This window comes from Pristis pectinata, chromosome 10 (genome assembly GCF_009764475.1).
Source record: "Pristis pectinata isolate sPriPec2 chromosome 10, sPriPec2.1.pri, whole genome shotgun sequence".
Lineage (NCBI taxonomy): Eukaryota > Metazoa > Chordata > Chondrichthyes > Rhinopristiformes > Pristidae > Pristis > Pristis pectinata.
This window is the reverse complement of record NC_067414.1, coordinates 83,926,392-83,941,720: the sequence shown is the minus strand read 5'-3', so window position 1 is coordinate 83,941,720 and position 15,329 is coordinate 83,926,392. Positions and strand designations below refer to the sequence as shown.

The 15,329-nt window shown below is 40.1% G+C and overlaps 1 protein-coding gene across 3 annotated transcripts in view; it reads right to left on the bottom strand.

Annotated features, from left to right (window-relative positions):
* Positions 1-15,329, bottom strand: part of cep57l1 (centrosomal protein 57, like 1) — a 38,651-nt gene that overhangs the window by 9,464 nt on the left and 13,858 nt on the right. For 2 of the 3 annotated variants that reach the window (XM_052024988.1, XM_052024989.1), the window contains exons 3-7: positions 15,030-15,197; positions 11,673-11,794; positions 7,650-7,766; positions 1,392-1,469; positions 132-224 (exon numbers count right to left, since the gene is read on the bottom strand). In XM_052024988.1, the coding sequence (XP_051880948.1) occupies positions 132-224; positions 1,392-1,469; positions 7,650-7,766; positions 11,673-11,794; positions 15,030-15,197 (578 nt within the window). Of the gene's footprint in view, positions 1-131; positions 225-1,391; positions 1,470-7,649; positions 7,767-11,672; positions 11,819-15,029; positions 15,198-15,329 lie in introns of all 3 variants that reach the window. The other variant, XM_052024987.1, reaches the window with a different exon arrangement.

The following is a 15,329-nucleotide window of genomic DNA, read 5'->3' as shown; positions in this document are numbered from 1 at the left end:
GAAATTTAAAAAAATGCAATCTCCCAGATACAGCACATTGCATTATAAGAAAAAAGCTTTGTCAATGACTTGTAATTCATGAACTAATTAGCTGGTTAACCATTTATTATTAATTTTGTCATATATTGCACCTTCACAATGCCTTTCCTTTTCTTCACTTTTGTTTTCTTTTTTGCAGAAGAGGATCCTATAAGTATTCTGTTTATCTCAAGTCCAGTTTGAAGCTATAAAAGAGACAGAGGCATTTAAAAAAAATTAAGCCTCCTAAAATAGAGTACACTCTTGCTCTCTTGTACAATGCTTTCAAATACAACATGCAGTTTGGTTTGTTGCGTAAAATTTTCCCAAAATTACTAAAGCAATTATTTTCAAAACAATAAATATTTTGACAGAAAGCATTTTCAATTACATAATCTAAATAATAAAACATTGCCTAATCCTAAAGGAAATAGATCTGAATCAGAAGCAAATCTTCAATTGAATTCCTGATTAGTACTACACTGTAACTGCTCAGTAAACAATAGAATGATATTACAAAGTTTTCATATATTATACATGAAAACCATTTAACGCAGTGGATATCAATTCAAACATGCAGCTGTCCCATGCAAAGACTTTTCAACAGTAAAATGTAATAAAACATAACACTTCATGGAAAGAGTTGCATTAGATGGAATATTAAACCAAGTTGCAGTTGCCTATTCAGTTCTACCTCAAAGATCTTAGGGCAATGTGAAATTGTCCATTTTTGTGGCCAACATTTTCCCCCCAGTATCATCAGTAGAACATAGAACTGTACAGCACAGGAAAAGGCCCTTTAGCCCATGATGTTGTGCCGAACTAATTAAGCTAATGACACCTAATCCCTGCAACTGATCTATATCCCACTGTATCCTTTGGCAATCTTCTACACTATCTACACCAATCTTTGTGTCATCTGCAAACTTTCTAACCCACCCATTCACTTTTTCATCCATCAGATATACACACACACCACGAACAGCAGAGGTCCCAGTGCAGATCCCTGCGGAACTCCACTAGTCACAGACCTCCGGCCAGAATAAACCCCATCGACCACTACCCTCTGCTGGGGTTGGTGGTAGAGGCTGATACAATAGTGTCATTTAAAAGACTCTTAGATAGGCACATGGATGTAAGAAAAATTGAGGGTTATAGGCTGTGTAGGAGGGAAGGGTTAGATTTATCAGAGTAGGTTTATATAGGTTGGCACAACATCATGGGTCGAAGGGCCTGTACTGTGCTGTACTGTTCTATTCTATTCTATGTTCTAAAGTCCAATGATAGGAATGATTCTGCAGATAGGATGTTACACCAATTTATTGGACTACAGTGCCTTCAAAGCTGTGTGTACGATATTATAATTGACTCACCTGAGCCGCTTTGTCTTGGATCAATTTACGCTGATGTTCTTCTTCTTGAAGTCTCTGTTGTAGTTCATTAATTTTACCCTAAAATTGAAACACATTTACACTTATTAGAATGTATTTTAATCCAAGGAAACATCAGGATTTTTTTATTGGTTTAAAAAAAACCTTTTTCCCCCCCCAAAAAATGTCACTTTAAAAATTAAGACAGGTTGACTGTTCACATTTTTTTTTGAGGACTGCATTATTGATATCACTTGAGTGCAGCATTTCTTGGCAGTGAACCAATACGATAAACCCAATACAATCTAGATCATATTCTCTTCACTCCCACCAACACCCAAGTCTTTTAGAATCAGTTACTGTAATGATCAAATGCTAACCACAAATTAAAATTCCATAGTTTGTCATCACATCAATTCATTGTCAGAAAATTTCAAGGGAACATTCTCACCGATAAAATTATTAGAGGGATAAATGAGAGTTACTTTCACAGCTTTCTAGGTGATTTGAGAGCAAATACTACTACTTTCTGACTCCCTAATACAACATTTCAACAAACAGAACTTGATCAATCCAAAAACAAAACAACAAGCCTATTAGGAAACCACATATGGAGACCCACAGGTTGTACAGCATTTAATTGCTGCTTTCAGTACATGAGAAACCTTAGGACTTGAAACAGAGACAAGAGATTGCGATTCTGGAACCTGGAGCAACACACGAGATGCTGGAGGAACTCAGCAGGAAAATGGACAGTTGACGTTTCGGGTTGAGACCCTTTGTCTGGACTGAAAGATAGAGAGGAGATGGCCAAAATAAAAGGTGGAGGGAAGCAGTGAAGAGCTGGCAGGTGATAGGTGGATCCAGGTGGAGGGGAGGGGAGGTGGGGGGGGTCAATGAAACAGTCTAACTTAATTAGGTGCTGATGAAAGAGGGAAACACATTAGAAAATATTCTTGATAATAATCCATTAAATGGTGTATTTTACTTGCCATATATTCATGGGCTTTTGTCCAATCTGCAGACACATTTCACACAAGGCCATGCACAGATCTGGATTTTGTTCTGACATGGTTCTTGGATTGGGCATACTGTATATAGTTCTAGGTTTGCATGATGGTATGTCTTACTTCTTTAAGAACAGGCTTGTTTGCAGATATGGATGGGGTGGGAAAGTAGGTAAGGGGTTGCAGTTGACTGCAGAAGGTTCTCCAACAGAGTCCCTTCCAGAGCATCGAGGGAGGATTTAACAGTGACATCCATCATAGTTGACTCACAGTTCAGGAGCATCTCCAAGCATTCTTTACATTTGGCCTGAAGGTCTTGCCTTCCTGAAGGACTATTGACATCTTTAATAGTGGTGTGCAGCAGTGGTAGCTTGGATCATTAAAAGGTTAGCTGTGCTTCCACCAAACAAATAATCAGGTCTGCATCCTAAATTGTTACGGAATATGGGTTGCAGATTATGGAAAAACTTGCCACAAATCTTCTGATTTTCCATTACAGCAGCGGCCAAAGGAATGGAAAATAGAAAATGTAACACTTTTTCCAAAGAGAAACAAAGAAATATCGGACAGCTAAAGGCTAGTTGCGCAGATGTTTTAAGGAAAAAAAAAATCAGAGAAATCATTAAACACTTAGAGAATTCTAAGTTGGTGGAGCCAACGTGGATATGTTCAAGTCATACTTGCTCACCAAGTTGGATTGGTCAACAAAACATTGAGGCTTTTTAAGTTGGAGGATCACATGAAGCAGGGATAGAAAAGTAACTAAAAAGACAGAAAAAAATAGATTAGTGGCAAATGGTTATTATTTAGATTGAAGGATAGTTAACAGTGATGTGTGGGGACTATTACTTTGAAATATTTTAATGGCTTAGACAAAAATATGTAGGGTAATATTTCCAAATTTGCTGATGGCACAAAGCTTCAAGTATGGTAATAGACAGCAAGACAGACAGATAGCTAGGCTAGCTGAATTGGCAGATACAGCAGGTAGAAAATTTAATGTGTGAAGTTTGACATTTTGGCAGAAAGAATAAGAAACAATGCAGGCATATTGGCACTTTTCCTAAAAGATGCACAGGAACAGAGGGACTCAGAGGTACCTTTGCATAAAGTTGGAAGGGAATGTTTAGAGGAGGTAGGTACAGCATATAGGATTTATAACATTCAGAGCAAAAGATGCATGTTCTGCGAGGATGGTGAAAACAGACTTAATACAAAAAGGCAACTGAAAGAGAACAATTTGAAAAGGAATGGGGGAGAGAACAGGACCAGCAGGACTTGGAGCCAGCATAGACCGAAAGGCCTGAATGCTGAACCTTTCTATCCCTCAACAACTTGATGATGTTTGCAAAATTTCTCTGCAAACAGCAGTATTCAGAAAAAAAAATACCAATTCACTGACTGGAGCTAGAGAGGACTGGAAAACGATAGTCAAGGTATCTGCTTTCCCCTTCATTGCTAAACAGTTTATATATCACCCTAATCAAAGTTGCTATATAGTTTCTCCCTCATTATATTTAAGCTCATGCAATATTTCACAGTTTATAGATCATAGTATTGTACACAATGTCTGTGCCAACTATAATGCCAATCTAAAATAATGCCAACCTAAAATAATCCCATCTGCCTGCACGTGGTCCCTCTATTCCTTGCCTATCTAAATGCCCCTTAATGTTGCTATCATACCTGTTTCTACCACCTCCCCTGTCAGTACATTTAGACACTTGCCACTCTGTTTATATATATAAAAAAAATTGCCATGCACATCTCCTTTAAACTTTCCCCCTCTCAACTTAAACCTACGTCTTCTAACATTTGATATTTCTATCCTGAGAAAAAGACTGATCTTCCACCTTCTCAATGCCTCTCGTAATTTTATAAAGCTCTATCAGGTCTCCCCTCAGTCTCCAAACCTCCAGAGAAAACAATCCAAGTTTGTCCAACCTCTCCTTATAGTTAATACACTCCAATCCAGGCAACATCCTGGTAAACCTCTTCTGCACTCTCTCCAAAGCCTCCACATCCTTCCTATAGTGTGGCAACCAAAATTGCACACAATACTCCAAATGTAACCCAACCAAAATTTTATACAGCTGCAACATGACTTGCCAAGTTTTACACTCAGTGCCCCAACTGATAACAGGCAAGTGTGCCGTACACCTTCTTTACCACCCTGTCCACTCAGGATGCAAGTCCACAACTCCCTGAAAGTGGCAACACAAGATCGCTCTGTACATCAAAGCTCTTAAGGATCCTGCCATTTGCTCTGTACTTTCCTCTTGCATTTGACCTCCCAAAATGCAACACCTCACACTTGTCTGAATTAAATTTTATCTGCTGTTTCTCTACCCAACTGCACCAGTTTATTTTTGAATTGCAGTGTAGTACAAGTCTGTTTTAAATTTTCTTAACATTATATAAATAAATTCATTAAAAGGTATTTGATTTGCACTGTTAAGATTTATAACTACAAGGGCACTGGAAAGATTACTAGAATGTAGAATGGTACAGCACAAAAACCTTTTGCCCATGATGTCTATGCTGACCATGATGCCAAATTAAACTGAGCCTATCTGCATTCACTTGATCCCTATCCCTCCATTCCCTGCGCAGTCATGTGCCCATCTACAAGCCTCTTAAATGCCACTATCATGTCTGCTTCCACCACCAGCCCTGGCATGTGTCCCAGGCACCTACCACTCTCAGTGTAAAAAGCTTACCCTGCACACCTCCTTTAAACTTTCCCCCTCTCACCTTAAAGCTATGTCCTCTAGAATTTGACATTTCTATCCTGAGCAAAGGACTTTGACTATTTACCCTATTGATGCCTCTCATAGTTCTATAAATCTCTTTCAGGTCTCCCCTCAGCCTCTGATGCTCCAGAGAAAATAATCCATGTTTATCTAACTTCATCATATAACTAATATTCTCTACTCCAGGCAGCATCCTGGTGAACCTCTTCTGTACCTTTTCCAAATCCTCCCTGTAAAGGGGCAATTAGAACTGCACACGATACTCCAAACACAGCCTTACTGAAGTTTTATACAGCCGCAACGTGACTTCCTGACTCTCATACTCAATGCTCTGACCGATGAAGGCAAGCATGCTGTATGTCTTCTTTACCACTCTATCTACTTGCCTTGCCACTTTTAGGGAGCTATGGACATGGATCCCAAGATCCCTCTGTATATTTCCCCTTACATTTGACCTCCCAAAGTACAATGCCTCAGTTGTCAGCATTAAACTCAATCTGCCATCCTTTCAACTGATCTACATTCTACTGTATCCTTTGACAACTTTCTTCTACTTTCAACAACTCAATTTTTGTGTCATCCACAAAATTACTTATCAACCCGTCTACATTTTCATCCTAGTCATTTATATGTCACAAACAGAGGTCCCAGCATTGATCCTTGTGGAACACCACTGGCCACAGACCTCCAGTAAGAGAAACACCCCTCCACCATTACCCTGTCTTCTATTTTGGATCCAACTCACCATGGATCCCATGTGACTTAATGTTCTGGACCAGCCTACCATGAAGGACCTGGCCAATTGCTTTATTAAAGTTCACATAAACAATGTCCACTGCCCAATCACCTTCATTGCTTCCTCAAAAAGCTGAATCAGTTTTTAAAGAGACAGGACCTCACCTACACAAAGCCATGCTGAGTTTTCCTAATGTCTCCATTTTGCCAAATGTGAGTAAATCCTGTACTTAAGAATCTCCTTCAATAATTTCCCTTCTACAGATACAAGGTCAGAGGCCTATAAGTTTATTGGTGTCCCTGTTACCCTTCTTAAAGGAAGATTGACTATTCTCCAGTCTTCTGGAACCTTGCCTATGGCCATAGAAGATACAAATATCTCTGGCAAGGCCCCAGCAATCTCCTCCCTTGCCTCCCTCAGTATTCTGGGATAGATTCCATCAGGGCCTGGGAACTAATCCACTTTAATGTTTCTCAATACACACAACATCTCCTCTTTCTTAATATCAACATGCCCTAGAATATTGTTCCACCCCTTCCAAATCTAACCATCATCTTCATCTTTCTCCTTGGTGAATACTGATGTGAAGTACTCATTAAGGACCTCTCCCACTTCCTCCTCACACACAAATTCTCTCCTTTGCCCTCAAGAGAACCCTATCAGCTTGTTACTAATACATGTACAAAATGCCTTGGGATTCTCCTTGACCCTATTTGCCAAGGATATTTCATGGCATCTTTTAGCCCTCCCAATTTCTTGTTTAAATCTTTTCTGCTTCCTTTATATTCTTTAAGGACCTTGTCTGATTTCAACTTGGTTAACATTACATATGCTTCCTTTTCTTATTAAACTTACAATATCTCTCATCATCCAAGGTTCTTAAACCTTGTCATCCTTATCTTTCACCCTCACAGAAACAGGCTGGTCTTGAACTCTAACCATCTGGCCTTTGAACGACCCCCACATATGTCAAGTATGAACTTCCTCTCCCAAACTACTTCCCCCACTTCCTGCCGAATACCATTCCCAAAATGCTCCCCAACTGAAATTCCAATCACCCAGCCAGGCTCATCCTTCAGTATAGCCCTATTCCTAGTTGATCTACATATTGTTTCAAGAAACCCTCCTGCATGCACCCAACAAATTCTGCCCCATTTAAGCTCCTGGCACCAAGCAAGTCCCTGTCAATATTAAGGAAGTTAAAAACCACCCACTACAACCACTTTATTGTTTTTACATCTTTCCATAATCTGCCTAAATATCTCTTCCTCTAGCTCCCGCTGGCTATATCTTAGCAAGGCAAAAACTATAGGCATAGATCCAATTTGTTTCTCTTTACATAATCCATATTAGATGGATTACAGGATTTGTTTAAAAGCAATGCCAGAACAGAAATCAGTTTTCCATTAGGAGACTAAAGCAAATGCAGGAGAAATGGGAAAATTCTACAACAGTAAAATGTAATTCAATTCATTACCTCACTACACTGGAATAATCTTTACTGTGAAACTATTAAAAATTGTCACTTTAAATATATATCTATTTTAATGGTCGTAACCATTTTTGATTAATCAGCAAATAGTATTCTATTTCCCACTTCTAAATGATATGAAACCTATTTAAAGTACATGTATTTTTGTGTGAATTGCTTAATTTCAGATATTCAAATCACATTGCGAGTAATAGCTTAAAGTATGAAAGAGGAGGAAATAAAAGGTTACCAATGCGGTTCTTCGACGATACATTTTTGTATTTTATAACTTACTTCAGCTCTGGTTTGTGTTGCATTAACTTTTAAACACTCTTGTTCTAGGATTTCTAGTTTTTCAAGCTTTGATTGCAGCTCTGCTTGATCCCAGTGCCTATCCATCTGCAATGACACCTGTAGACGAAGATCAACCATTTACTACTTAATAAACATTATGGAATAATGGGCAAGTACATCATATTTAAACATTGGTTTTCCACATGAAGTGATTGTTTCCTTTTATAAATGTCTAATACGTAAAACCAGCTCAAGCTGGAGGAGTATACAGGTCCTCCCTAGCTTACAAACTCCCAGCTTATGTACAACCCGTACATACGGACGAGCATTTGGGAGACCAGTGGTATGGATTTGCTGGCTGCTTTGGGGCTGCAGGCATCTTCTGCTGTGTGGAAACTTGATTCATGGATGCATTTCAGACTTGTAAAGTGTTTGGGTTATGAACAGTTCACAGGAACAGAACCCTGCCGTATACCTGGGGATGACCTGAAGCAAGTTTAATGTACTGAGGCATATCAAGGTGCTTCACAAGGACAGTATCAAACAAAATATCATAGAAGTTATACAGAACTATTCGGGATGCTGACCAAATGTTTGATCCCAGATAAGTTTTAAGGAACACTTCCACTCTTGCCCAAACCTAGCCGCTATTGGAAAAATCTTAAACTGCTGCAGTTCTTCTGGAGAAGGTATTCCCTGAATGCTGTTGGGCATTAAGTTCCAGGATTTAGACCCAACAACAATGAGGAACAGCAATATTTTTCCAAGACACAATGGCACAGGCCACTCAGCCCCGATAACCTTTCATCCTTCTGTTTACAAGGATTGGTCTTCTCCCGCTTTAACAATATTCAAAGACTTTGCTTCCACTGCCCTTTGGGAAAGAGTATTCCAAAGACCTGCTCACTCAAGATTGCGTCCCCTCTATCTTAAATGGACAACTTATTTTCCAACAGAGATCCCTAGTTCTAGATACTCACACACTTACCTAATAGGACACAGAAGGAGGTCATTCAGTCCATCAGTTCCATGCTAACTCTCAACATTGCAATCCCATGATCACAACCCCCACTCCTCATTTCCCTTGTAGCTCAGCAATTTAGCTTCTCGCACAAGTCAATTAACTCCCTTCTAATTCTTTTACTACTTACCTACACTAAAGGACAATTTATAGTAGCTAATTAACACAGAAGCATCTTTGGGATGTGGGGAGAAACCAAAGCACTAGGCAGAACATGTAAACTCCACAGTCAGGTTTAAACTCCATTCTCCTGGAGTCATGAGGCAGCAATACTAACTGCTGCACCCTACGCTGTCCTCTCTACATCCACCATGTGAAGACACCACAATGCTTTCAATAAAGTCCTCTCTCATTCTTCTGAACCTCAAAGTACAAGCTGAGCCTGTCCAGCCTTTCCTCACAGGAAAACCCATCCATTCCAAGAAAGAATCTAGTAAATCCTTGAACAGCTTCCAAAACATTTGTCTTTCCATAAATAAGGATAACAATATGACAAACAGCACTGGTCCATCATACTTTTAACTACTTAGAATTTGGGATTTGAACACTGCTGGCAAAAGTACTCATACAAATTTAAATGAGTGGAGTGCAGTAGATGTTGTCAGCTTGTGCCTGAATATCGCTCAGGTCTTGCTGCATGCAATGCTCCATTTACTGAGTTCATTTAGATGAGATAGACAATGAAAATTTGTATGCATTAGCTCATGATGCAAGGACTAAGGAACACATTTTCTAAGTCAGGACAATGCATGTTTAAAAAGTCATAAAATGGTTATGGCACCGGAAGTGGCCATTCTGCCCATCATGTCCATGCTGGTACTCTGCAGAGCGACTCAAGTCAATTCCATTCCTCTCCTCTATTCTCCACAAGTGTAACATTAGCACTTGCTGAATTTAAAAAAAATCCTCATCTCCTCTGGATTTCTTCTCCAGAAGCATGAAATGTGTCCACTATTCCTTATGGACAAAGAAAATGAATAAATGAAAAACACCATAAATCTCCCCTCAACTCCTGTGCTCCAAAGAGACATTCCCAGCTTCTTTAATTCTGTAGCTAAAATCCCACACCCTAAACTATTCTGCTCAGTTGTTTCTTCTGCCTCTCATGAATCTTCACATCCTTCTAAAAGTGGTGACTGGATTTGTACACAATACTTTTGTAGTGAACTAACCAGAGTTTCATAGAAGGTTCGTAATGACATGTGTGCTTTTGTATTCATCTTTACTATGAAACCAAGATCTCATATGCTTTGCTAACTTTTCTCTAGAATGTCCTTCCAACTTCAGACTATGCATGTGAACACAAGAGCCTCTTTCTATTCTTTAGACCTGTGGCATTACATCTATATTGCCTTTTTGTATCCTATCCCTTTCTCATATTTCAATATATTAAATTCATTTGCCTTTTACCTGCTTATCCTGCTGACCCATCTATGTCCTGCTACAGTTTACTCACATGCTTGCCATATCTGCAAGTTTGGATTTTTCTGATGTCCAAGTCAATTATAGAACTTGGTGAAGCTCCCAGCTGCCTACTGTTCTAACAAATTCTATCACTTAAAAGAATAAACTAGGGAGATGCTGTCAAAGAAGCCTTGGTGAGTAACTGCAGATCATTTTGTAGATGACATACTGGAAATGGAAATTGGTGATGGTTGCAGTATATAGCTGTAAGCCCAACTCAAGATCAGAAAGGACAGGGGTTTGAGAAGCATCTGGTTCAGCCTCAAAGTTGCGAGGAATTAAAAACAAACCTACTTTTAGTTCCATGCCCCTTCACGACTGTCTTCATTCAAGTTTACATATGATCCTAGTTTTCATCCACCAGGTTTTTATGTCACTTTGCTCAACTAGTTCCCAAAAACCTATTTATCTCAGCCTTGAATGTACTCTAAGACTGAACAGTCGCTGCCATCTGGGAGGGGAATTCTGAAGATCTCCAAGCCTTTATGTAAAGAAATTTCTCCTCTTCTCTAAACAGCTGACATTATGACACCATGCTCTCTAGTTCCAGAATCTCCATACTGACAACGGTTTTTGATGTAACACTTTCAGAATTTTGTTTGGCTCAATGAGATCACTTTTCAAGCAAAACAGGCAAGAGCACCATCAGATACTCAGCTGTAGTAAGAACCTCTTTATTTACTTCTCTAGTGAACCAGCAATGCATTTTAATAATTGGACAGTGTGGGACAACCCAGATCCCTTAGTTTTCATTTTCGAAGGGAGATATTTCCCTATGTCTAATACAACTCCAGCTACAAACTTAACAGGAGGGTACAATCATACAGTACATGTAATAAAGTATATAAAATATTGGTGTGATATTAAAAGGTCAACTATGAAAAAAAGGTAAGACAATCCTATAAAGAAAGCTTTCCAAAGAGAGCAAAAGTAATTAAATCTTCTAAATTCAGTTAAATCAATGATAATGGAGGCAAAAATTTACCTCTTCAAGTTCAGCATTGGAAACCTTTCAAATAATTTGGATACGTATAGTGGGATTATACAGAACCATAGAACACTACGCATATGTGCAGCTTGTTTTCAACTAGCCTCTTGACAGTCACAAATTCAGATTATCAGCTTTAGATAATGTTTTAAAAATTCATGTAAAGCTTTGCAACCCATTGGAATCTCACTATACTTGAATTTCTATACTATATTTGATGACACATGCTGCTAAGTGGCCAAGCCATTTGTTGGCCTTCTAATATCTCATGCTGCTTCGTGCCATATTTTATAATACATCTCAGATCTATTTTATTATTATGTTAAAGATGTGAATTATTGTAATTAGTTCCATGTTATTTGTCCAGGGATGTTTATGACCCAATACAAAAGATTTGTGCATTCAATCTGTACTGAAATCAATAACCAACAAGTGCATTCCTTGACACTTCTCTGCAGTACTTGTAAGGGATACAGCCCCATCGATCAATGGAAGGAGTCCCAGCTTTCTTGCAGACAAATTAAACAGAAGAAGAATTTGACATAATTACCTGTTTTTCCAATAAAATATTCTTCTCCGTTTCTGCATGTTCCACCATAGTCCTCATATATTCTAATTGTTTCTCCAGCAGTGAGCAGTGGCCTTCGACAGCTGCCAGCTGAACAGAGAGTTCTGAATAAAGAATTACAATCAGACCTAGACCAGAACCAATAAATCAATCCAACTATTTTGTATAAAAATAAAAATCTACTGATGCTGAACAGTTGAAATAAAAAGTGGAAATTTACACTAACCTACCCATCTGAAATTGCAGCACTCCATTTACTAAGAGGCCAACCCCGATATCGTCATCAGGACTGCAGACAAGAATGATTCTGTTGTAATCTGGCAAACTGATCTCTATCTCACAGAGGGTAGACGTCAGCTCTCAGATGCCTTCTCATACCTTCCCTTAGATCACAATCCCACCATTGAGCTTTGGACTCCCAAACAGTCGTGGACCTCATTTCCTTGGGAGATCTTCCCTCCACTGTTTCCAGTCTTATAGCATCTCAGCCCCACAGAGCTCACTCCCATCTCCTGCCCAAAATCCACAAGCAGGACTGCCTTGGGAGACCCATTGTTTCAGCCTGCTCCACTGAACTTATTTCTTCTTACCTCAACTCTATCCTTTCTCCTCTGCTCCAGTCCTTTTCCACTTATATCCGTAACACCTCTAATGTTGCCTGCTACTTTGACCATTTCCTTGGTCTCAACAGGCTCAGCTTTACCATGGACATACAATCCCTTTATAATCCCATGGTCGTACAATCCCACGTCAGGATGGCCTGAGGGCCCTCTACTTCTTCATTGAGCAGAGGACCAACCAGTCCCCCCCCCCATCAAACACACTTAGTTGCCTGCTGAACTTGTTCACACGTTCAACTTCTCCAACTCTGCTTACCTTCTCCAGATCAAAGATGCAGCTATGGGCACTCACATGGGCCCAAGCTATCTCTGTCATTATGGAATATTTGGAACAGTCTTTGCTTCAGTCCTACATGGGCCCGCTTCCTCAACACTTTTTCGATGACTGCATTCATGCTGCCTCCTGTACTCATACAGAACTCGAAGTTCAGGACTTTTGCTGCTAATTTCCACCCCATTCTCACCCTCACATGGTCAAATTGCTGACTCTTCCTTTCCTTTTTGGACCTCTCCATCTCAAGAGATGGTTAGCTACCAACATCCATTTCAAGCCTACAGACGCCCACAGCTATCAACTACCCTTTGTCCCACCCTGCCTGCTGTAAGGACTCAACTCTATTCTTCCAGTTCCTCCATCTCTGTCGTATTTTGTCCAACGATGAGACTTTCAAAACAGGTGCCTCTGAAATGTCTTCCTTCTTCCTGAACCTTGACTTCCCATCTATCATTGTTAACAAAGCCTTTGACCACATCTCATCCATTTCCTGCATCTCTGCTCTTATCCCATCTCCTTCAGGACAGATCAAGGATAGGAGTCCCCTGAGCATGACCTTCCACCCCACCAGCTTCCACATTCAACAGATCATTCTCTGTACTTTACACCACCTTCAAAGAGATTCCACCACCAGACACCTTCCCTTTCAGCATTTCACTTCCCTTCATGACTCCCTAGCCCACTCTTCCTTTCCCACCTACCTCCCCCCCTTCTACACCACCTTCCTTTGCACATGCAGGCGATGTAACACTTGCCCTTTCATCTTATCTCTTCCCACCATCCAGTGACCCAAACTGTCTTTCCAGGTGAAGCAGCAATTCACCTGTACTACTTCCAATCTAGTGTGCTGCACTTAGTGTTTACAATATGGTCTGTTCTACATTGGCAAAACAAAAAACAGATTGGGTGACAACTTTGTGGAGTATCTGCATTTGGTCCATAAGGGAGACCCTATGCTTCCTGTCGTTGCCACTAATTCTCCATCCCACTCTGATTCATCAGTTTGTAGCCTCCTGCACTGTTACAATGAAGCCCAACACAAGCTTGAGGAACAGCACCTGATCTTCTGACTGGGTATGTTGCAAAACCTTCTGCAGTTAATATTCAATTTGACAACTTCAGTTAACTGAACTTTTCTGCATGTATCAGTCGTCCAACTGTGAAATTGGCTCAGCATCTGTTTCCCTGCCATCCCACCACCACCAACCACCCACCCACCCCCCACCTTTTTTTCCCCTCTGGGAGTGGAGGGGATGCTGAGCTCGACTTGCTGGACCTGTCTTCCTGCTCTGCATTTTACAACTCCTACATTCTTGTGTCTGGGTTCTCTTGTCTATGTTCTCACTTTCTAACTGCTCCTACTCACTCATTGACCAAATAATCTTGTTCACAGCTCATCTCCGATGGCAACCCGTTTTACTCTATCAAAGATATCACCTCCCCCACCCTCCTTGCAGCTTAATGAGCTTATTTTCTCGCCTTCCCAGCTCTCAGGAAGGGTTTTCTCTTCCCACAGATGCAAACTAACCTGCTGAGTATTCCCAGCATTTTCTGTTTTTATTTTAGATTTCCAGCATCTGCATTTTTTTTTAGATATCCAAATTCACCACCCTCTTCAAACTTTCACTCCATATCCCTCAATCCCTTTAGCCCCAAGAATAAGATGCAAATCCTTCAAATGTATTCAATGATCTTCCTTCAACTGTTTTCTGTGGTGGAGAATCTCACAGGTTCAACCACCTCTGGGGGAAAAACATTTCTCCTCATCTCAGTCTTAAATGATTATCCTTAGACTGAGAGCGCTGGTCCTGGACTTCCCAGCCATCAGGAACATCCTTCCTGCATTTACTCCATCCAGTCCTGTTAGAATTTTTTTAGGTTTCTATGAGACCCCCTCTCATTCTTCTAATTGACCCAATCTCTATTCAAAATTTGATTTCTGGAACGGCAGGACTAATTATTGAATCTTTGCTGAACTCACTCTGTAGCGAGAACATCCTTGCTTAGATAAGCACACAATACTCAAGGTGCAGTCTCACCAAGGACCTGTACAATTCAGCAAGACATCTCTGCTCCTGTACTCAAATCCCTTCACTATGAAGGCCAACATGCCACTTGCCTACTTAATCACCTGCTGCATCTGCATACTTACCCATATCCAGGTCTTGTTGCACCTCCCCCTTTTCCAACCTATGACCATTCCGATAATAATACATGTTGCTCATACTTATCCACATTTTACTGCAGCTGCCAGTATTTGTACAAATCAATCAGGCCATTCTCTGCATCCTCCTCAAGGCTCACCCTCTTACCCTGCTTTCCATTCATCAGCAAACTTGGAGATATTAGTTAATTCCTCATTCGCATTTCCTCATGACTAAAGCAAATGAAAAAACAAAATCCTAGTCCAAAATATTTGCATGAAGCAAACCTAATCACATTCACCATTAGGTTCTCCAGTCTTCTTGATGGCATCTTTCTTTTCTTGCTCCAAGGTATTTTTGTACTGAACAGCTTCCAATCCCAGACTCTGCATTTTCTGCTCAGCCTTTGCCCGTTCCACCTCTAAAGAACGAATTTTTTTCTGAAGATTTTTCAAAGCAGAAACTATAGCTAGGCAAAAGAAAAAAAAAGTTACTTAGAGGCTAGAAGAACCACACGTTCCAATGTAATGATGCACATTTTTCATCCCTGGCACCTGGATTTGAATCTAGGTTATTAAGATGAGTAATAAGTTTGGGTCTC